The sequence below is a fragment of the Pseudopipra pipra genome, chromosome 1 (assembly GCF_036250125.1).
Source record: "Pseudopipra pipra isolate bDixPip1 chromosome 1, bDixPip1.hap1, whole genome shotgun sequence".
In the NCBI taxonomy this organism is placed as follows: Eukaryota; Metazoa; Chordata; class Aves; order Passeriformes; family Pipridae; genus Pseudopipra; species Pseudopipra pipra.
The window spans coordinates 20111676-20136328 of NC_087549.1; the positions used below are offsets into that span (position 1 = coordinate 20111676).

At 36.7% G+C, this 24653-nt stretch overlaps 1 protein-coding gene across 22 annotated transcripts in view; it reads right to left on the reverse strand.

Annotated features, from left to right (window-relative positions):
* Positions 1-24653, reverse strand: part of RIMS2 (regulating synaptic membrane exocytosis 2) — a 451223-nt gene that overhangs the window by 239106 nt on the left and 187464 nt on the right. For all 22 annotated transcript variants that reach the window (XM_064646980.1, XM_064646989.1, XM_064646998.1 and 19 more), the window contains one exon: positions 18858-19783. In XM_064646980.1, the coding sequence (XP_064503050.1) occupies positions 18858-19783 (926 nt within the window). The remainder of the gene's footprint in view (positions 1-18857; positions 19784-24653) is intronic.

The following is a 24653-nucleotide window of genomic DNA, read 5'->3' on the forward strand; positions in this document are numbered from 1 at the left end:
TATACAGAAACCTAAGACAGGAGCAAAACTCCCCCTGACTGCAGAGGAGCCTAGATTTCTCTATTGCAGAGCAATTTGGAGATACTGCTGGCCATCGGGGATCTGCAGCTCTCACCTTGTCATCCTGGTGACAAAACCTTTACTTTCAGACTGCTTTAATCACCTCTACCCATGGCACAGCTCTTCTTGCTGATTATCTATATGGGTCAGACCAGAACCCTGTGAGGTGGCTGGCTGGATGAATCTGAAACAGCTTTCAGGGATATGGTCACAATCATTATTACATTTTCTCCCTTCACCGCATTCAATTTTCTTTTCTGAATTTTCTTGACTTTTACATAACCAGTTCCAAAACTGCACAGTTTTTTAATTGACTTCATGCTATCACCACTATCATAACTTGATGAGAAACTCAAACAGAGTAAGCAATATTGTCCAGACTCATAAAAAGCAAAAGGAGAGGAAAAGCAAAACAATTAGTATAGTCCCAAACGAATGTTTGGAGATTTAAGCCTACCTATTCTCAAACAATATGTTACATATTCCCGTACCTATTGTATCAAACAAAGTAATCACCAATAGAAAAAGTTTCCCTATTTCTTTTTTCCTTTTTTTTTTTTATGAGTATCATGATCCTAAATTGAAGAAATAACATTAGCAAATATAAATTAGCCAAAACCTCCTCATTTTATTGCCTCTCCTTTTCCCCAGGAGTGACAATTAGCACCAGTGAGAGTGTCTTTAACAGGTGTGGGGGGGTTCTGTCTGAGGATGTTATAGAATACAAAAGAGTTGTTCATTATTTCCTGTTCATATTCCAGTTATTTGATTCTTTCTGGTTTTGACTGTAGGTGTTATAGATGTCAATAGCAATAACTTAAAAAATTATTTTTCGGTGAAAGAAAACCCTTTATCAAAGTCCCACAGATCATAATGAGCTCTTTTGTTGCTGCAACAGTGAAAGTAAAGTGGTAGCTTTACATATATTATTTCCATCTATATTAGGTATCATCTATAGAGACAAAGAGAGCAAGGTGAGCATGCTGGTTTAGATTATGATCTGATAAACTTCATTAGAAAGACATCTACTCGCACTTTAATCCACTCTATTCTGCAGGAGGCCAGTCCCATTAGTTCAGCTTACCCTCTCCCTGTCTCCAGCAGCAACCACTGCACCAAACTCTGACCTCTCTTGCAGCAGCAACAGCAAGCTCAGCATGCCAAATAATCAGCTGGGCAACTTCACCAACCCTAATTATTCTGAGCTGCTGCCTACTTAGTCCTGAAACCCATCCAAGACATTATCTACACAACCAGCTGCAAAGTCCAACATGCTTACTTCTTCTACCACTTCTGCCAAAGATGCACAAACAAGCTCTCAATTGGAAAGGGCATAATTGTATTTATGCAAACTGTGATCATGCTAGTAACCCCAGCCACCCTATTGAGCTTATTATCAGTCACACACTAACATGTAGAAATGGCTGCTGGCAAATACTGCTCTGGTTCAGAGCACAGAAGGGGCTGGCACTTAGCTTTGAGGATACATTCAAGCGCTAATTTTACCTATTTGCACCTTGTTAGAAATTCAGGACAATCCAGGTAACAGAATACATCAATCTTAGAGACAAAGAAAATTCAGTTCTTTTTAGCAAATATGAAATAATTAATTTATTTAATAGTCTCAATATTATACTTCTACATGAAAAGGCCTTGCAGAGTATATAATGCCAAGTTTATTGAGTATCCACAGTTTACCTGTGATTTCTGCTTTGGTTCATTTCAAGTACTTTAGGACAGAGGGTATCTTCACAAAGCATTTCAACCTGTGCTCCTTCAGTCTGGTGTTACCTGCTCACACTTTCAGGAAGGTATGTGGATTCAGCACAAACCCTCCCTGGTATCAGCCTGCAACAGGATCCCCTCAGCCACCAAGAGCTCAGTGTTTGCCACATAAAAGCTGGCAAGAGACCGTTTTTCCACTTGTCACCCCATCCCACTGGCTAGGACGTGCTGGGGGTATGCAAGAAGCTGGGAGGGGAAATAGCTGGCCCCAGTTTGACCAAAAGGGTGCCCATACCATACAATATTTTTTCAGTTTTAAATATTACCTGAATATGTTACATCAAATTATTATATCTTTTATATTTGATGCAGTAAAATATTGCATTGAAATTCAATAGTCATAAATTAAATAATTCCAAGTAAATTTCTAATTTTCAAGTATATAACAAATAGTTAATGAATAATTTGAGTCTAATTTGTCTCTATTTTATCCTCATATAATTTTAGAAATGCATCCCATCATTGATTTTAAATTCACCAAGTATATTTTTCTAATAAAATTAATAGTTAAATTATTATGTCATATAAATTATTCCCTTATTACTGGAATGGTAATGATGGACGGAACCATTATTGTCTGATTTCTTGGATCCTCCTTTTAAGCAGGAAAGTACTTAATCTAAATGCAATTGGTTTTGAAATTTTCTTCCAATAATTTTTATTTAATTTTAATATCTTTCTTTAAGTAATATTAATCCATTGACATGTTTGCTAGCTCACAACATCTAGATGGCTTGGTTGACAAGCCAGTTCATATGTAGCACACAGCAAAGCATATGCTCAAACATAAATATAATTCTATAATTAAAACACAATATAATTTTCTCTGCTTATTTCTTCACATCATTTAAATTCAAAACTTCTCATATTAAAAGTTGGAAAAGACATCTAACTGAACTCCAGAGAAGAGCAGTTAGGAGATCTGTTTAGGGATTGAACTAAGACTATTTTATCTTTTTTAGTTAGGCTGAGTCCTCATAATTACTTATCAAGATGCATCCAATTTTAATAAGATGAAGTTTTACCATTTGCAGCAACCCTAGAAGCCCAGATTACATACAGGTACGAGTGTTGCTCTCTGTTTCTTTTCCCACACAGTCTTAGGCAAATGCAGAGACTTGTACTTTATGATTAATATCCCTGACTTTACCAGGATGATTTAGAATGCATAAAATTAAGACTGTATATTTCAAGATGAAAGTTTAAAACACATGCAAGGCTAGTGAATGTTTCAAATGTAAATCCTCAGCTTAAATGACAACAGAAATCATCTATTGAAATGAACTGTTAAAAGACATCATAGATTCTCACCTCACCTTCACACAAATTCTGGATGCCTTTCAAGAAATGCCCTTTGATCAAACACGAAATGTTCTTCAGTCATACAAGTTATTGAGTTCAATAACAAATTAGCAGCATGTCACTGAATGGACTGTGATAAATAGCAGGCTGTATTAGATGTTGTAATGGTAATTATTCATTCTAAATTCTGTGAAGCTATAAAAACAGTTCAGAAGAAACAGCAGAAATATTCTACAAGCCCTAAAGCAGAGCTTTCATGCTCAGTAAAACACTGTCTGTTGACCAAGTTAGGCTCTAGACAGCAATATATTGGTTCTATTGCAATAGCACCTAAAAGCAGCAGTCAAGGATTAGGGCCCTCTTGAGTATTCCTCAGCCTGTAATATAGAAATGAAGCCACAATTTTATGTTTATGTTTTTATCATAAATAGTTCACAAATACAGGATCCAATGGGGCTGTCTAGTTCAGCAAAATCTGCTTTATTTTTAAAGGGAATATAATAGCCAAAGCATTTGGTGGATTATGCTACATAATACCAAATTTAAACCTCTAATAGACAGGGCAGATCCCTGGCCTTGAAAAAGACCTACTCTGCACTCCTAAGCCATGGCAGTGAGCTTAGGTAGCCATCTGATGAACTGGCCAGTGTGAGAAAGTTTTTGGGGTAGAATAGAAATGAAAATGCCAGCTACATGGCATATATTTGTGAAACCAAAATATTTCTGCACCCCAGCAACCCTTACCTAATAAAGAATAAATTGGAGAAGCAAAGCGTATATCTACATTTCCAGCAGACACCAGGACAATCACAGTGGTGTCACATTAGTCTGCGACTGTGTCCACCATAAGTCACACTGAGACCCTATCCACTCTGTCCCCCAAGAACAGTAAAGCTTTAGGGAGTTGTTGTATATATTACTTCAATTACATATGAAATAAACAAACATGATGAGGTAAGATCTACAAATGAATACAGATCCAAAGTCTAAAATGTAGGGAAAAACTCAAATCCATCAGTCTTTTACAATTGAGTTGAATTCCCTTTTGTCATTTACTATTAGACAATCCATTTGAAAATTATTTACAATCCCTCTTGACAAATATGATTAGAAAAGATTTGGCAACTGTACTAGCTGCTTTCATACAAAGATAAATCTTTAATTACTTCTACTCTTACAGCAGCAGAGTTTTCAAAAGGAAGTTGGAGAAAAAAACATCCAGCTAGAAAGATCTAAACAACAGCAAATACTCAGAAAACTGTAAAGAGCAGCTAAAAGAATGATGAAATATATTAAAAACTAAAAAGCTATTTAAGTTTGTTTCACAAAATGCAGTTTCTGAAGTTCTGCTTTGTGAGCTCATTTATCCCATTGTTATAATCTGACAAGAACCATGTCATAGTGAATAGGAGAGACAGTTTCTATGGCTTGTTATTGCCATAGAAATCACTTAATAATGTATTTTTGTGCATCTGTATCAGAGGTCTGGACTGTAGGAATTTACTTAAGGCAAAATATATCTGAAAGTCAAAATAACTTATGATAATAAACTTAATTGAATTTCAGAAAGTACTATCTGAAATTATTTAACATAACTTTCACCAAACAATATAAGGAGTCCTGGGGTCAGCAGGATGTGGAAGATACAACAAGAATACAAAATATGTAGTCTTTCTTTTGCAATTCTGTACTGCCTTGGTTCAAACTAGTTAACTCTTGTGGCTATGAGTACACAGGACAAAACAAGTTAATAATTCCTTAGGAAATGTCCCTATATATTGCAGTTATACACAGGAGCCTCAAGAAGTTCAGAAGAGCCATAGAAATTAGCAACCCAACACTGACAATTCTCTCCTAAAACCATGTGAACTGTGATTTTTGTTCGGAAGTTTTTAATAAACTTTGTGCCAGTTTTCATAGTGACATAAAATGCACACCCGTAGAATGAAAGTGATGCACCATTTCAAATTAGTGTCCTAAGTGTTTTAACGTGGACAAAACAAGACATTTATCTGTGAACTCACCCTTCAAAATGATTGAATTACATTTTCTGAATTGTTATTGGGGTTTTTTTTAAAAAAAAAGTCAGCCTGCAGCACAAATCCAGCAAGGAAAACTGCAGCACAAACAGCCAATTTTCACTGAGATAGAAACTACAGATGAAGTAGGAAGTTTGAGACAGTACTACAACCTGCAACTGTTATCTATAATTAGCAACTAAATTATATAATTACAATGTACTTTCATAGTACTTCTTACAGCACATTTTTACCATTTTCCAATAAAAAGCCAACTTCAGTTTCACTCGGCTCTGTACAATGCTCAGTGACCTGTATCTGTGCAGACTCACTGCAGGTCATTGCCTTCACAGGGTGGTGGGATTTCACACTCACACTACACAGATGTAAATGGCTCAAAGAGGTAGGGCACTGTCTCTTCCCAGATATTTAAAAAGAACAAAGATGTTGACTAAGCATTCTGTACTCTCATTAAATTTCATAGGCACACGGAGATTTAGCACTTCTGAAAAATAAAGCTTTTATCTTCCCCTGATGCATGTTGTCTAGTCATCTGATCTACTATGGAGTGAATACGAGGAAGGTGTTAGTGTTAATGTTAGCAAATTAGAATGGGAATGTTTTACACCCACGTTTTAGTTACTTTCTACAGATAAAAGGAGAAGGGAACAACAGAAAATCAGGTTCGGAGAATGTCGAATGAGAAGCATGTCAAGATGCCTCCTTGTATATCTATTGTTGCTGCACTTTTCCTTTCTTATATAAAACTATTAGAGGAAAAGGCAACTGCATTGAGCATATTTCTGGTACTAAGTTTTCCACAACCATACATTCTGTGAACTTAAATTACAGCAATAACCATTTCATACAGCAATTGCCATTTCATACATGCTTTTTCTCATCTTACACAGGTGCCATAAAGGATTCTTATTTGCACAAGCTTACTGCTTAGAGAAGTCATCTTCTTCCAGAGGCCAGGGCTGAAAAGCTGCTTATCTCACAGGGTATCTGTGCACCAGTACAGCCTCCGTGGTAACAAGGACACAGGCATAGCAGCTCAGCACAGACTCATCACGTGAATATTTACCCAGGGTCTCAGCAGTTAGCACTCTGCAGCTCCAGTGCTATCAGCACTTTAACTATTGCCCTCAAAACCAGTTCTCATCTGTCAAGATGAGCTGCAGTCGTGCTTTGGACTGCAATGCAGCCCTATCTTTAGATAAGATATGTGGTTTCAATTTTAGGAAAATAGGAGTACCAAGAGGCTCTCACGTACTCTATCACCTCTCAAGCAGTCACATACATCACCCTTTACAATCTGCAATTTTGCCTATGATGTTGCCAGTGTTGCTTGAAAGTCATACTATTATTTACTGCTTTGTGCAAACATGACCCATTAGGCAGCTGAGTATCTAACAGCTCTTTGTCACTGGACGAGGCTGTCTCATTCTTCTTCTCCATGCTGCTCCCAGCAGTGTGACTGTGCTCTTTTATGCCAGTGCTGGTAAAGGTGCAACATGCCATAGACATTCTACAGCTTGTTGAGGTAAAAGGAAAGTGTTCATTTGCTGCAGTGGTTCAGTTTCATTCCAGTGTAGTGACCTAAACTGGTTCACTAAAAGTCAGGTAAATAATGGATTTGGTTCAGATCAACAACCATGAGAGGATCGTGAATGGGGCTTTCATTTCAGATAACAATGAGCTACTGGCTCACCACAGCTCACCTTACTGAGTCACACTTCAAGACAAAACCTTGTGCTCTCAGTGTCTTGAAATGAGACACTAATACTTGGTGACTTCTCTGCTTTTAATGAGGTCTTTAAATTGGTTCAGCCACTCTATTGGCCTGAGTTTCCATGACGATTTTATACTTTTACAATGAAATTCCTGGTTTTTAACGGATTAATCTTTTTTTTTGCAACACTACACACACAAAGCAAATAGCAGAAAACTTGCTCCAGTTACCTTTAGTTATACTGAATTACATCTATGAAGATTTCAACTACTGACCAGTCCTGTCTTTTATAAAGGATTACAGTGATTGACTTGAGACAATGGATTACATACATCTGAAAAACAGCAACTTTCAGCCTCATACATTCAGCCTTTCTACACTGAAGAGACAAAAGTAACACATTAAATTGTACTTGGCAGATTAGTCCAAAGTTCAAACCTAGTTCTGGTGGCCTTCACCAGTGAAAAGCTTTCAAGAACAAATTCAGTTCCTTCAATTCAACAATATGCTAGCTTTAAAAAATGCCTTTTGTTATCATTTTTATTTTTAAAGTGTATTAAAATTGCAAGATGAAAAGAGTACATGAAGATTTTTCAAAGGAAGTCAGCTTTTAGAAACTCTCAGTATGATCAGATTTTCAGAACTGAGCTTAGAAAAAAATTAAATCCAAACTATAATATGCAGAAGAAATTGTAAAGTTATTAGAAATTATGAAATCCAATGAAAAATACTGCATGCAGTCACTTCTTAGTTAAATTATCACATCATAGTATCCAGACATCTCACATACTGTGTCACAAGCCAAGCCTTTTCTTGTTATAGACATATATAAAAATATGCAAAAGAGTAAATAGTCATGGAAGTTTGTGACGAAAACTTTTATTTGATTCTATTTAGATTATATAACTAATGTCCATATATTTCCATTTTCCAAGTAAACAGATTATATAACTATGAAACTAAAAGTTATTCACAATCTAAATGTTCAGAAAGGCAGAAAATATAAACACCGGAACTATTTCTTATAGAATGTTTCCCCAGAATACCATTGATCTGAGTACATTTCCATAAGAATTGCTGAGGTTTTTGTTTTGGGTTTTTTTTTTCCAATCTGGTCTAAACTTCAGTGCGTGACACAGGTATTTTTTATGTACATATTTATTCAGTTCATCTATTTTCACACATCTCAAATGAATATCTTAAACTAGAAACTAATGTTGCATGAATACAGGCTACGAAGTTCACTTTTCTATTGAAACAGATGACATATAAACCAGAAGCTCCATTACCACACACTTCATTCACAATCTACTTCTCCATCCTCATAAATACTACTCAAACTTTCCTTGGCAACAAGTTACTTAATCAACAAGGTGAAATGGCGTAATCAGATATAAGTGACATTGACAATTCAGCAAGTTAAACATTAACTGAAATAAACTGTTTTAAAAGTATCTTCAAGTCTGAAAGACTGTTAAGTGCTGCAGCATGATCAATCAAATCATTGCCTAAACCACATGGCTTCAAAAAAGAGAAAAGGGGGGAAAAAACTGTAAGAGAAAACTTAAAAATTCAGTACAGGGAAAAAGAACCACTGAGTAACGTAAAGCCTTTGATGGGTTATACATAAATTAGGATTTTAGTATCAAAACAGTGGATCATCAGAGGAGAAATCTATTAACCATCTCTTGAAATTAATGAAAGACACCAAAAACACATTTATAGGGTTTTAAATATACTTTCAGGAAAATATTACTGTTGAAAAAAGTTAGCTAAAATTTTCACAAATAGGGTGAAATCAGGTTCCTAAATCAATAATAAGATTCCTAAGCAGGTGGCCTGTTTTTCAAGGCACTCATCATTCAGCATCTGCTCAGGGCTCTGACTGGGGAGTGGGGACAGATTTCTGCAGGGCTGTAGCTGTGACTGCCCTAAGCTGTCAGGTTCACCCCTCACACTTGTGCTGCTGCCTTCAGCAGAGGACCAGCTCCAATGTTATATAGCAGCTCCTGAACAGCTGTAGCTGAAATTACAGCCAGACACAGAAGGACATCGGAACTGGTGCCACTTTACCTAGACTATTCATGTCAAATATTTCTTTTAGTGACTAGATTGTGAATTGTAATGGATGAGGTTTGGATGGAGTGAGAACTGTGAAAAGATGAAAAAGATATGTTTTGCTCTTACATATGCTTCCAGCTCTGACCTTTGACAATATTCAGCTTAATGTAAAGTAGCTTCTGTGACTAGCTCAAAGTCTTGAATGGCACATTTAGGGGAGGTTGGAACAACAGGGCTAAAGGACAGGAACTCAGTTTTCAGGTGAATGACATATGTACAGCCCATTCTGCTAACTCCTCCTTTACTTTGGTTTCTCTATTTCTTCCATACTGATTATCCTATCCTTAATGAAATAGATATAAAATAACAACAGAACAAGAAAGACACATTTTTAAAGAAAATGTAAAAAAAAAAAAAAAAAACCAAAAACAAAACCCCCCACATATTTGATAGACTACTCCCAACTAAATAATTATTTTTAATTAATTAAATAAAATTATTTTACAATGGTTCATTTAGGTTTTGATAGTTAACTGAAGGAGTAACAAAACTACCTGCAAAATCAATTTAAATATGCACTAACATAATTTAAAATGACAGTCTAATCTGTGACTGATAAGTTTGAGTGGTTTTTATTACTAGAAGAATCAAAGTATGAAGAAAATCATAATTTGAAAAGTACATATATTGTAGAGCACTATTTATATAAATACCCTGAAAAGTTCAAAGAAAAACTTCATGATGGTTTTTGTTCTATCATGGCATTGTAAAGAACTGAAATGTTTTACACAGAATCCATCAGGTCTTCATTTTGTCCTGTCTGTGCCAAACCTACATGATTAATAGCACTTATCCCTGATGCAAGACTTGGTTGACAAGTCCAAATTTCTAACTTAGTTAAACTGAAAGAGTAATTTGAAATAAGTGGGACAATTTGGACAAGACAGGAATTACCTACATAGCAAGCCTTGCATTTCTCAGGGTGAAGCTCTTTCCAGCCATGTTTGTACAGCAATTTCTTTCATTGTTATTAAAAGGTTAATGAATATTTATTGATTTTATACAGCAAATATTTCATCTGCCAAGATATGAAAGGATAATGGGAAATTATCTTGAAATGGTAATACAAGTTTCTTTTGTTTTCTATTTAAATTTGGAAAAGATTTTAAAAAACAGTTTGCAGAGAAAGTAATAATACTTTTTATTATATTTAGGATTGGTCACCTAGATAATTCAATGGTTTATACCTTAGACTGAAGAAAAAATCTTTGCCTTCAGAATAGAAAATTTTCACAATTTTCAAGGCAAAAAAAATCTTGTAGTTAGAGTTAGAAATATAAACTGAAGACAGGTTTCAATGATAAAAATTTTCTCCAAGTTAAAAGTATTAAAAAATCATGTCTTATTAACAATAAACTTAATCTCATCTGGAATCATAGATAACTACAACAATTGCACTAAAATACTTTAATAATAACTCATTGTTCTTCTGTTGCAGTATATCAGGAGATAACTAATCTTGTGCCCAGACAACATTTCTGCTATAGTCCTACTTCCAGCAAAATCCCAGAGTAAAAGGAAACATGATTAAAGAATAACAGTTGTAATGATTTGTGTACATTTGTATACAGAAGGTTCAGACTGTAATTTAGTAAAGGTTTTAACCAATAAAATTGTATATTAGACTTTTTTGGTTGAATCAAAGCACTATGAAATTATTCATGTTCATTTACTTGTGATAAAATATTCTGTCTTGTCTGATTATCATATAAAAATATTTCTTCTTTGTTACTTCAGCAAATCCCTATCTATCCACAGATTCTGATAAGGCATAATCAGTTACACACCATCTTTTCAGCATGCATTATGATATCTTAGAGGACAAACATTACAATTTTATTAAGCAGCTTCAAATGTTAATATTTACCATCTTTTTGCCTAATTAGAATTACCCCACAAAAGTTTCCTGGCTTGATGCAATCTGTACCTGCCCAAATGCTTCTGCCAGGCAGAGTGATAATAAGGATGTGAATATGCAGCCAAGAACTGGGAAAAAGCAGGGCTTTTTCTATGAGAGATATTACTGTCTTGTGTTAAGTGTAAATTACTGCAAATTTAAAATATTATACAGTAGATTCCTCTAAATGCTGGAGAAAATCACACCCCTTTCATTTATATTCTAAGAAATATAGAAGTGTCTAGATAGAAGAAGGTTTGGCAACAATTCAAAAAAACATTCTCTGCAACTTGAAACATTCTAGTTCTGTTCTCATCTATGCACCTGTGAAAAATATTTTTGTAGAAAAGATATCACAACCAATACTAATATTTTAAAGTAAGATACTTCTCATTCAATGTTTTAAGTACTTTAGAAACAGTGACATCTATTGCTTTAACACATAAAGACAAAAATGCAATATTTCTTATCTCTCAGTATTTCTTATATTTGCACTTAAAATGGAGCGAGTTCATAGGAGAAAGCTTAAAAAAATAGAATATTAGAATTCTGAATTTTTAATCAAACTCCTTATACATTAAAACTGCATTTGCCCTACTTAAGTTGTAGAGATCTCCATGAAAAAAATATTTAATTCTAAATAGAAAAGGAAGTCTTCTATGCTCCAATATTAAGTGAAATAATAATAAGAAATTTTGTCACTCATTCAAATCTGGCTTTTAATAAAGCGTGTCAAACCTTTCAGTATTTTAAATAATCAATTATTCTTCTTACGACCATTCAAATTTTTGTTATTTGAATTCTAAGGTATTTCTATACTGAAACTGTGTGCAATTTCAAAGCCTTTTTGTTCAAGTACTACAGCTCAGTCCTGAATTTTTGCCTTCTAGTATAATTTGTTCCAGAGAAATTAGACTTTCAGGAACTCTCTAACCTGAATGAAGCAAATTTTAGAAACAATGGCCTCATTCTGATATAATTTAGCTCAGTGTAACTTTGAAGCCAAAGTTGTTGAAGATGTATGAAACTGGCACAAGTAAGATTGAAATCAGGTCTCCCATCTCTCTGAATTTAAAAGTGAGAGCACTGTGACGGAATCCCACTCGCTTGGCATCTCTGCTCATGTAAGACATGCACTGTTCTTGCAGTAGCACTCAGGAAATGTGCTTCCTGCTCCTCACACCATGAGCTACCGTACTTTTTTTTAACTTGTGACAAATATATTGTTTCCAAATAGACTTTATTCTCTGTCAAAACCCAAACTGTATCTCTACCAGATTGGTTTCTGTACTGCAATAAATAAGTGGGTCCTGCAAGCTGTTCCAAACATGAGGATATTTTAATTTCTGTAGTGAAAAAGTGCATACGTTTGTAAATTACCATAACACAGCCAATGGAAGGTTATATATCTATGTTTTCAATGCACTTAGTGACAAAGACCAGAGTATTAACACCTTGTTCTGCATACACACATTTCTGCTCACACAGCCTGCGCTCTGCAGCTTTCAGTCAACAACACAAGGATGTTGAAAATTTTAAGATCACTGGAGCCTATCTATCCATATGTTGTGTTGGGAGTGTTGGTCAACAGCTGCCTGAATATGAGCTGGCAACATGCCCAGGTGACTAAGCAGGTCAGTCACATCCTGGCTGGTACCAGAAAAATTGTGGCCAGCAAGACCAGAGCAGTGATTGTCCCCCCCTGTACTGGGCACTGGTGAGGCGGCACTTCAACTACTGTGTTCAGTTTTAGGCCCATCACTACCAGAGAGATATTAAGGTGCTGGACCATGTCCAGACAAGGGCACCAAAGACTGGTGAAGGGTCTGGAGCACAAGTCTGATGAGGAGTGGCTGAGGGAGCTGAGGTTGTTTATAATGGAGAAAAGGAGGCTCAGGGGTGGCCTTATTGCTCTCTACAGCTCCCTGAGAGGAGGCTGTCGCTAGGTGAGGGTCAATCTATTCCCCAAGTAACAAGCAATAGGGTGAGAGGAAATGTCTCACGTTGTGACAGGGGCAGCTTAGATTGGATATTAGGAAAAAATTCTTGACTGAAAGGGTTGTCAAACACTGGAATAGGCTGCCCAGGGAACTAGTTGAGTCACTGTTCCCAAAAATATTTAAAAGACATGTGGATGTGACACTTAAGGGACATGGTTTAATGGTGAATGTGTCACTGCTAAGTTAATGGTTGGATGTTATCTCAAAGATCTTTGCCAATCTACATGTTTCTATGTTTCTATACATGAGTTTCCTTGATAATAAAAATGGGTGTCCATCTAGCTATCATGTTTTGATAAAAGAAGAGTGAAAGAAAACACTAAACTTAAGAACTGCACCTCTGACAAAACACAAACACATTTGCCTTTCCCACCACAGATTCCACCCACCTCAGATGTCAGCCACCATTTGTGCAAAGAGATATCTCTCACAGGGTGCTCTGAAAGGTGGCTGGGAGCATGGTACACGTGTACGCCTGAACTGTTTACCACCATTTGAAAATCTACTATGTCCTACTTTATATTTAGAACAAATTAGAGCAGTATTTAGAGCTATCATGCACCTGGATTTCCTTGAATGAATTCTCTTTTCTCATGTAGAGATTGTCTCTTGCTGGAATCCTAGAGTTTGAGAGATTTATAAAGAACTCTAGGACATCTAAGACCCTCAAATATTTGGGAAAGGTGCAGAAGGAACCCAGCTCCAGTGCAGGTCATCTCTTTGGTGCCTGTGCTCTGAGTAGGGCTATGACAACCCCAGGGACCACTGGCTTTCCTGAGAGTCTGTGGTAAGTCTCTTCAGATTGGTCCTTTGGTGGACTGCAGGTGTGACAGTATTGCCACAAGGAATACATGGGCAGTGGTACTGTTTGATTTTCTAAATCTACCTATAAAGCCTGTGGACACAGAGAACAAGCCTGTAGCACTCTACTTAACATCTGCTTCATGCTGGCTGACAAATTACAGCAGCCCTTTCAAACCTCCCCTGGGGCCTATTCCTTACAATTGCACTGGCAAACATCTAACTGAAAATACAAACAAAAAATACTCCAACGTTTCCTTGCAATAGAAGACACTTAAATTGGACAAGCAATGTAGAAAGCTTGGCCTAACTTGCGCAGCACAAAACCCGGCTTTATTTGGAGTTCTGTAGTTCAATGTTCACTTTACTGCAATTAACACCACAACTGTTCTCGCTGTATAAACCATGTTTCTTAGAGCCTTGGAACTGAACTATGTAAACTGAGATGGTTTTGAGAAAGAATAAGTGACTTGAACAGTCTAGAACACTTATAAATACATCATTATGATCTCTGGGTTTATTGATGGAGGATCAATTTTACTGCTATTTAAAATTTACAATTTCTTAAAAGTACTGGCATTTCAAGGATTGCTTTCCTCCAACATTTTAAGCAATTTTGATCTTTCAGTGGTAGGGGACATAGCAATATACCTAATATTTTGGTCTGAAACATATGTTTTTGGTCCAAAACCTTCTGGGTTTTTTTCTCTCCAAAGTGTATTTCCTAAGACAGGCAGGGAATCCTGCAGTGGAGATGCAGCCTTGAACTGTCTGATACCCTGATCACCAGGACTGGCAACAAGTGTTACAAATGAAGACACTGTATTTGCAGCTTCAGAAGCCTGGTATTCACAGCAAGAGTAAAGAAGATAATGTGGAAAAAATGTTGGAAGCTTCAGAATAATTTGAATAGCATAATAAGCAAGAAATGTTCATCCTATGCAAAGAAAAAGGCAGAGGCCAGCTGGTAAATTGGTATTCAATTGTGTCCCTAGGGACAGTTTCAACCTGTATGAAGAGCTGCATAAAATTCAGCCTGCAAAATATGTCTAATTCTAACACAACCTAAGTTTCAGGTAAACACATTTGTAATCTCAGCTATGTCCATTTAACACTGTTGCCATACATATTTCCTGAGCTTTTAAAGAATGAACTGCTCTGTCACAATGTTTTCTCCTCGCCACAGTCTTAAACTTCTCATCTCACCAAACACCCTCTAGCACTTCAGGTCAATGTTGCCAGGTCCACATTCCAGTCCCTCTTTGCAAAAAATCCCAAGCCAAGTTTAGCCCTCCTGCCCTTCTGTCTGAATGCCCTTTTCCCAGCCACTCACCATCTCTCCCAAAATGCTGATTCTGCTTCTCAGAATCCTCTAACCTACCCTTCAGGAAGTTCCTGTTCTCACCTTACCAGTTATCTCTATCAGCCTGATTTCCTTCACTTTATCTGCTCTTCCGAAACTACAGGTTACAGGTTTTGCCTACTAGATCTACCAGCTTTGCTCTTCCCTCTTCTCCTACAGCCTCACTTTCCATATCAATCCACCAGTTTCCAGACAACCAATGACGTTTTGTTTTGCCATTCCTAAACTTCCTTCCCTTATCTGCTTCTCCTGAAGCCTCCTGATTCCCATTTCAATATACCAGTCCTCAGTCTGGTATATGACCCAAATTTCCTGGTCCAAATATATTTGCATTACAAAAACTACCCAGCATCTTAAGAATCTAGGTCTTCTTTTCTGCAGTTGAACCTGCTTGTGTTTCACATGACTGTCTATGGGGTACCCAAGTCCTGTCAGAGTATTCACCAGCTTTCTCTGCTCACAGAGGAGGCAGGAGCATTCCAAGGCAATGGTTTCTCTGGCCATCACAAGAAACATGCAGAAAAATAATTTTGCCTTGTCTCTTCCCTGAAAACAATTAGATTACATTTTTAAAAATCAAAGAAACATTACCTTGAGGCAAACAGCTATTGAAATGGGATCAGACCCAAATACTGAAAGTCACAGGCATTCAACAATAATTGTTGCTCTTCCCAGAGCTCTTAATCCAGCAGCTGATACCTGTCTCCATTGAACTCACAGAACGAAATATCTATCTTCATTTTGTGTGCATATATATGTTCCAACCTATGTATGTATTGACCCTTTTCCTTTTGAAGATAAGGTTAAAGGGAAAGCTTTCAGTTCTTTTAAGAGCATATGACTATATTTTTTTCCTATATTTTTGGAAAATACATAATTTTCAGACTAGTTTCTTAAAACCAGCATTAGGGCCTTCTAAAATCTCAGATGCAAACCAGTGAACACCTATTCCTGCAGCTCAGTCCCAGACTGCTCTACACAGCAGAGCAGTTGTTAATGCTTATTTGCGCAATCTATGAAAAAATATGGGTATTCCACAGAGAAAGAGATGGAGAAAACATTATTCTGCTCTTTTTGGAGAGCTCATTATTACTGCATCCAAATTCTCAAGCTAACATTGCCACCCTTCAACACTCCAAAGCCAAATGTTTTATATTTAGCATTTTATCTTTGGCCAGACAGACTTCGTATGTGACTCAAAAGGACATCTCAGAAATCCTCACATCTGGGGCATTTTTAAAGGCCAGAAAGCAACTAATCCAGGGGGAGGAGAAACTAATTTTTATATGATGTATTTAAAATAATTAATCGTATTTTATTAATTAAGGAAACAATGTACTGCCATACAAGGAAGACTGATGGTGGTTTATGTGCTGGATTCCTTTGGGTGGTATTCACAAATAAATCACTTGCTTATAGGGACTCTGAATGTAGGCTGGTTTGCACAGTTAGAGTGATTCATGAAAACAAAAAGAATGAGGTAGGACTTTCTGTGTCTACCTATAGCAGCTGGGAAGTCTGGATCCAGGTAGTGAGATTCATTCACTGCCTCAGAAATCAGCACAGACATGGCATTGTCATTAACTACTGTTATACATAAAAGTGTTTTCTTTGACACTTAAAACACAAAATTATTTAAGTGAAAGCTGTAAGTTTTTGTAAGATCATTATTATGACAGAGAATCTAGCATCATACAGCATGTTTTAAACTACTGTCTGAAGGGAGCAGAAGGCCCAATATGCAGACTGGACCCATTTCTTGGCGAAGTCTGGTGCAGCTCTGGGACCACAGTCAAAGATGTAAAGGCAAAACTTCCTATCCCAGAATGGCACTCAGCTTTTATGGATTTTTCAGGTAGGCAGAGAAGAAGTGGCAGCAAGAAATCCAAGGGCAATTAAGAAGAGACTTCAGGGCCTTGGGATGACTCTTTATGGGATCAGGAGCACAAATGATCTTCTCCTCTACCATAATTCAAGGGAATGATGAGGAAAGAAAGGAAGATTCAGATCAGTACCTGACTCCGAGCCTGGTGCCACCAGCAGAATTTTGAGGTTTTTTGATCATGTTTACAGTTCACATGATACCAGTCCTGCTGACAACAAATGGGGGAGGTGCCTGTCTCAAAAGGGGAAAAGGACCTTTGGGTAGGTCTTAGCAGGGCTTATTGAGAGAGCTTTAAACTAGGTCTGAAGGGGAAAAGGCACAAAACTAGGCTTGCTACAGGTAAGCCTGGAGGCAACAGGCCAATATCTGAGGGACCTTGTGCTAGTGAGGTCCTTCAGTCTGCTGTAGGGGATGGAGATCCACGCAGCAGCAAAGACACAAGGGTTATTGATGTGTTAGAAACCATGGAAGTGCTAAATTAACAGTTGAACTCAATAATCTTACAGATCTTTTCCAACCTAAACAATTCCATGCCTTTATAATCCTAAATGTGTATGTTTTGTATGTTATGTGTACAAAAAAAATATGATTTGTATATGTATATTATGTTTCCTATGCTGGATTGCCATAAATAAACACTTTTTTAATACTTCCCATATATTCATTGGTCCTATTTTCCTCAAGGTTGCTTCTAAGAACAAAATCATGAACACCATAAAGTTGGTAGAAGTTTTTTCTACTCATCAGGAAGCCTAAGGAGGTCAAGGTTTCAGCACAGTTGTTTGTGCATGTAACTGTCTGCTACTTTGACCTGGGTGAAATTTCCTTCCATTCTACACTAGCCTGCTGCTCCTTACTTACCAGAACACGGTTGCTGATACTGACATATGAAAACTCAGACTTATTTTACTAACTCTAATTAATTACTTGATTCAGAACCAATTTGATAGCCATATTAATAATATATAGTAACAAATCTTCTATTCCCAATCCACAACAGCAGAAAACCACTTGGGAGGAGTAGTAACAGTTCACTACCATAAGACTTGTAACTCAAAAAAAGGTTAAAACTAATGTACTTTAGACCAACAACATACACAAAAGTAAGCAAACTAATAATATTAATTTGATTGAGTTTAAACTGATTGTCCCCAATACTTTCATATTTAAATCATAGATTACCTTTGTATAGGTTGGGATTCATTTCAATCAATCTTAGCTTTTCTTTCTGACAATGGAGTAACTCCAGCCTTAATCCTAAAAAGTACTAAGCCAAAAAGCACCATAGTACCAGAAGAAAAAGAAACCTCCATTGGTATAAACCACATCAGTCATTTCAAATTTGTTTCAAAACTTGAATGGCTTAACTTTATACACACAGGTCTTATTGCAGATCAGATACTCTTCAACCTGCAGCAGCCAGCATGAAACTGGCATAAGGTTTGTGTCATGTGCTCTAGTTAATTCAATAAAAATGCAGTCATGGGCCCACACTTGATCCAGATCAAATATGCACTCATTGTGATCCAGGAGCACGCAAATCTGGTATTAATGGACATGAAACCATGGCCTTATATGACAGACCAGCTCTAGCTACTTTGCAGATTTCATTGACAGGTTTTTCAATAGACATGCTTTTTCCTTTAAAATATCTTAACGCTTCTAGTAGCTGTGATGTTCTTTTCCGTATAAATCATTGACTTTAGATCTAAGCAAATGAAACATAAAATCAGAAAAAAGCCCAACTCCCATCACAACAAAATTTCAGTCACCTGTGAAGGGCTGTAGATAAGTGGTGGCAATCAATTTAAATAGGTAAAATAAATATACAATGTAATGAAATCTAAATCACATCTAGATATTGAAAAAATCAAAAATTAGAAATCTTACCTTTTTCACTAACACTTTCACTTTCAATCTCTACATCATCACAACTTGTATATTCTGGAGTGGATGCCAATTCTTCTTCTGAGCTACTTAATGAAACCTGGCGCATTTTACCTCCCTTTTTCGTTTTATGGGGCTTTGGTGGGGGAGGTCTGATAGATTCAGACTGGTCTGAGCTAAGTGAATCATTCCGTAACATGGTCTCCATTTTTTCACGTTTTGTTTTCCGTACAGCAGAATTGGGATCCAAATGGTGCTGTTTCCTTAATGAATCAGAGCGCCTCATGTCTGGTCTTTCCAGAGGAATTGGACTCCTCCTAGGTGTAGGAGGGCTATGATTTGTGGTCCTCTGACGATTGGGACTTGGCCCCTGAGCCTCTCGAGTTCTTTCCATAGAGTATGAACGTTGATTTTCCATGGCAGCCCTGCGCTCAGACACCGATCTTTGCCTCGACGGCCGTTCCATCCTGAGCATAGACATCCGAGAATCTTCCAACTCTGTATTTGCCAATGAGACATCACTGTGCCTCCGTTCATGACGTGCTCGGGACACTTCAGCATGGATACGCATTTGTTCCTCATATGGTTGTGGCTTGACTGGGTAACGAGCCAAATTAGGGTCACTTCGGTATCGTGCCTGGTATTCCTCTTCTCTCCGCTGCCTTTCATATTCTTCCCTGTTTTGTGCATCTTCTTCTTCTACCGGATACTCCTTGGAACGTCTGCGGCTCCTTCGGTTGGAATCCCTATAATCACCCAGTTCAGGTTCTTCATATAACTGAGGCCCACGCTGTGACCGTCTATCTGAATAATCTGATGGTGACCTGGGCATCGCACTGTCTGATGTAGCATACTGTGAATATTCGTCTCGCTCGTCCCTTTGCTCGTATCTTCTGTTCTGTTCTCTTGATATCGATGGGCTTCTTTTCCTAAATAATCATGACAAGAAAGGAGAAAGAGAATTCTGTCAATATTTTATGCAGCACAAATATACAGTTAATGCTAATTAAATGATAGAATGATTTCATTGCATTTCTTTGTGCTCTCACACTTTCTGTACTAAATTAAAGAAAGCATGTCATGCTACAAATCTGCTTCTGGGTGCACAGCTTAAATAAAAAACAGCTTTGAAGGAAAAATGCTAATACAACATTATAAAATATAGAATACAAATACTTATGTTACTTTGTAGTCATAACAGCTTTACAAGTACCAACATTTTATTAATCCTTTGTAATCATTTTACAGTGATATAACTTGACCATATCCTTCTATTTCATAGGGCTTTATAATCACCATAGAAATTAAGGCTAGAAGGGTCATTCAGTTAGTTTGCTCTTTTAGCAGCCATTATTGAAACCACCACACATTTGCTTTCCCACAAAACTATAATGTGTGCCAAGGGCAGAAAACAAAGATCCAATGGCCGCACATGTCTAAATCAGATGAACTCAGAAGTCCTGAACTCAGAAAACAAAACATTTTTTTGTGCTGTATAGAAAAGAAAGCACTTCAAAGTGCTTTCTGAGTTGACAAAAGAATTCTTCCCATCTCTACAGGGATGGTAACAGTATTAGTCCAAAGATTTGACCAAGACACATCAAAATACTAGAATGGAGTTCCTGTACCACATAAAGCAGAGACTCTTTGTCATAGGCACCAGCTGGCCACAGACAACACCTGAGGCTTCTGAGGAAGGTGGAAAAAGAATTATCAAGATATTCTTTCCTGACACTGATAAATGATAGATTGAAGCATTTGATTCTTTTGTATGTATTATTTTAGTAAAGGAATACTATTTTAGTTTCTGGAAAATGTCACGAATGTTATATGTTCTGTTTTTTTGATACAACATTGTTTGCCATGTGATTAGAAAGAATCACATAAGGAGTAGTTCTTCACAGGGAAAAAACAATCCTTACAGGGTAATGAACATTTAAAATGGTACTTCCAGACATGTTCTGATTCATGCTTGGCTTTTCACCCTTGTGTGAAGAAGTTACCTGCAGGAAACTGAAGCAAAGATCCCAGATGTGGATAAAAGACACTGAGAGGTGGGACTTCTCTGTGATAATACAGATAACTCAGGCTTTAAGTAATGAAAATACATATATGACGCAATTTTTTTATTTACAGTCCTTTCTTCTTATATTTAGTTCTGTTTTTATAATTAAGTTCTCATTTAAAATGTTTTCTACCCTCACAAAATGGTCAGTGATCCTGATGGGCAGTCTTGCAGGCAGCAACCAGGAGATCCTGCCTAGTGTTTAGAAGGATGGGAAAAAAGTGAGCAAATACAGAGTCTTCTTGTTGCCACAATGGTCCTAGAAGAAAAAAGGAAACCCTTCAATTTAGTGAAGGGGAGAAAGAGAAACAGCTTCTCCCTAAGTGTCCAAGAAAGTATAAAGGGCTCTGTGTTTAGCCGATAGGAGAAAAAATGTTCACAGCCAGAAAGGAGAAAAAATGTTCACAGCCAGAAAGGAAATGCAGTCTTTTCTCAGTAAGGGAAAACCACAACTGTCTGAGCAGAGTGTGTGTGGCGGTGGTGATTGGCAAACTGGCATTCTGCACTGTCTTAGGTACCACAGAGAATCATTAAACTGTGCTTGAAAGATTGGACCCAGTTTTGCCTTGTAAATATTAAAGTAATTTAGCTTTACAATGGCATCTACAAATTAGAAAACCGACTCAATCTTGCAAAAATGAAACTCTTCCTGCAAAGCATGATAAGTAGCACAAGCATCTTGCAGATGCCTATTTGCATATATGGTGAAGCTAAGATGTCCTATCTGTCTTATTACAGTGTCATGTTAGTACCAGCACATATCCTAACCTCTGTAAGTTTAACAAAGTCTCTACAGATTCTGCTACTGGAGACTCACATTGAATCGCTCTAATGTGACATGAACAGAGTTTCATAAGTCTAAAACCAGAATGGTCAACGGGAATGGACAATTAGGACAACAGAACTACCAGAATGCAGACAGTTTGCAAAGACATTGGAGTTTTCATTAAGACAACAGAGATTACGTTCAGAAATGCTCTAAGGAAGATAAATATTTTTCACTTAAATACTTTAGCTGATGAAAAATATGACACACCCCAAAATAAATTGTTCTAATAACAAATTATCTAATCCCTGATAATTTCTGCCATGCCTGTAATAAAAATTTGCATAACTTCCCCTCCCCAGTTGTGTACCCCATATAGGCAAAATCTTTTCATCTCCAGTCAAGGCAGTTGAAATAAATGTCACTCAGCAGATACAGCATTCATTCATGTGGATCTCATTGAAAGACTGAGACCAATACACATGCACATGAAATGTTCACATACTATGCATTTAACATACCACATATACTCAGTCAATATTACCAAAAGATCAAGTTCCATCCACAACCACAGGTTTTTGCATAGATTTAATCCTCCAAATCATTAAAACACTCTAATAAGTATTGTTTATAATATCAACTCCACGATGTACTGTGTAACACACAAAACTGTACAGAATCTAGTTTGACAAATCTCACATGTGCCTTGGAGTAGTCTGAGTGTACACATGCTTCAGTATTAAATATCTACATATTTGTGTTGACAGTAATAAAAACAACAGGAGATCTGTTTTAGCTACAAATAGATTATAAAAATACACACACACTCCCCACATACATTTGTATATATATATATGACTACATGTCACAGTCTCCTCATATGGATGCATAGAAAAATAGAGAAATCACTTCTGGAAACATTACTGCTATAATTTCATGGAGGGAAGGCTGAGAGGATTAAAGAGATAGATTTCTTTATGAGTAAAAACAGTACTGCTGAGGAAAATGTATTTTTATCAGGAAAACACATCATCTGATGAACTGGCACGGGATTTACAAAAAATCCACCTTTTTTTCTAGTATGAACTAGGTTAGTGACAGTAGGATGTGCCAATTTAGCATTATATTTTTACACCACTCACACAAACATTTTCCAATCTTGTGTGCTACATTTACCACAAACAGTCATTTCCATCCTCCATTTTATTGCTAAGACATGAATTTAGGAACACCATCCATAGCTAACAGTAATGCAAAGAGCATCTGGATCCTCAATCTATTCCAATCTTTCATAAAGGGAAAAGCTTTGTACAGGTGCCCTGCATGTGGCAACTGCTAGGCCACATGCAAGAAAAAGGACCTACCTGAAAATGGAGTGCTTTTCTTCAGACAAAGTAGCCTGATAGATAAAACCAACTAATTTAATTCCTGGCCTATGCTGACTGGCACTATCAAACTCCCTTTCTAATTAATTTCATTCCTGTTGAAGTATCCAGCTTGACTACTGGGATCAAATGCCAGAAGTTAATCCTATCCATCAGAAATATATTAACTGTATCTGTACACCTGATCAGCCAGAAACCTTGCTGTCAGGAGAGGGCTCATCCTGCCCTGCAGTCACCACATCACTTGGTGTTCAAGCCTGTCATTCTCTTTACTGGGCATCATAGCACAATTAGCTCCCCTTTAACATTCAACAATTTTTTAATTTTAACAATACCTGCCATAAATATAGTTGTATAATGTATGTTATATATTTTAAACCAGAGTTATGACATCATGGCAGGAGGAACAGTACTTTTGAAAACTTATGGCCAGTCACTACTATTAAAAATCTGCTGTTATTTTTAGATCACTAGCTAACTCTCACTCACCTTCACGAGCCTGTGTCTAATCCATTTCTCACCATTAACTACCTAAAGATACCTTAATAAAAGCCTTTCATCATATACCTCCAGCTGGATACCCCATGGAAAATGACTACTCCTGCCTTTCCAGGACTTTCCTGGAACTTTAAAAGTTAAGAGAACTTTAAAGGTGTGATACACACCCTCCAGCTGCCAACTCAACTAAGCACTATACATCTCCTGTCAGAAGGATTACCACCCTTCCTGAAAAGGTTACCACACCACCAAAAAATTCTCCAGGCCATTGTGATTACTGCTTGTTTGAAACAACCATAAAATAAAATCTCTGTTATGGTTAAAAAACTCTAGAACCCGCATAAATCTCTTTGTCAGGCACAGTTTATAAATACTATTTTTTCAGATGTAGAATCTGAAACTTAATTTTTCCTAATTATTACTGTATATTTATTTTTACTTTAATTTATCAATACATGACATTTGGTCTTTTAACAAACAACCCATAAGCTTACACCGATGGAAATCTTATTTACAGTGCACTACAGACATCACTAATATTATGAAAAAGCAAATAGCTTGACTGTAACCTGACCTCCTGCTCATAAAGTTAAATTATTCAACTCCCCCACACTACAATAGAATTAAGTGCTTAAAATATGACATAGAGGAATATAAGACAGTTATTCGGCTTTGATGGCTGCGATTCCCATAATGGAACTAAATAGCTTGAAAGCCTTTCAAATTCATTTGTATTCTTCCTTAAAGAGCAAACTCTCTTCTCCTTTGATTTAGATTTTTAAAAAATTAACCCAAGTGTACTGTAGAAATGGAAATTTTAAAAATCGGGTTTCTATCACATTTCAGATGTCACAGGTATTCAAAAATATTGTAGTATGGAAAGTATCTATATCACTGTCAAAACTAGACCTCAGGCCTTCCTGCTACTAACCTATTCTCAGACTAATAGAAGACACATTTGAACTGGAGAAAACTTTCACAAAAATATCATTTTAAAGATACATTTAAACATATGGGTAACTGAATTAATCTGTGCTTAACTTGAAAATTTCTATAAATTAGAAGCTTTGAGTCAACTAAAAAAA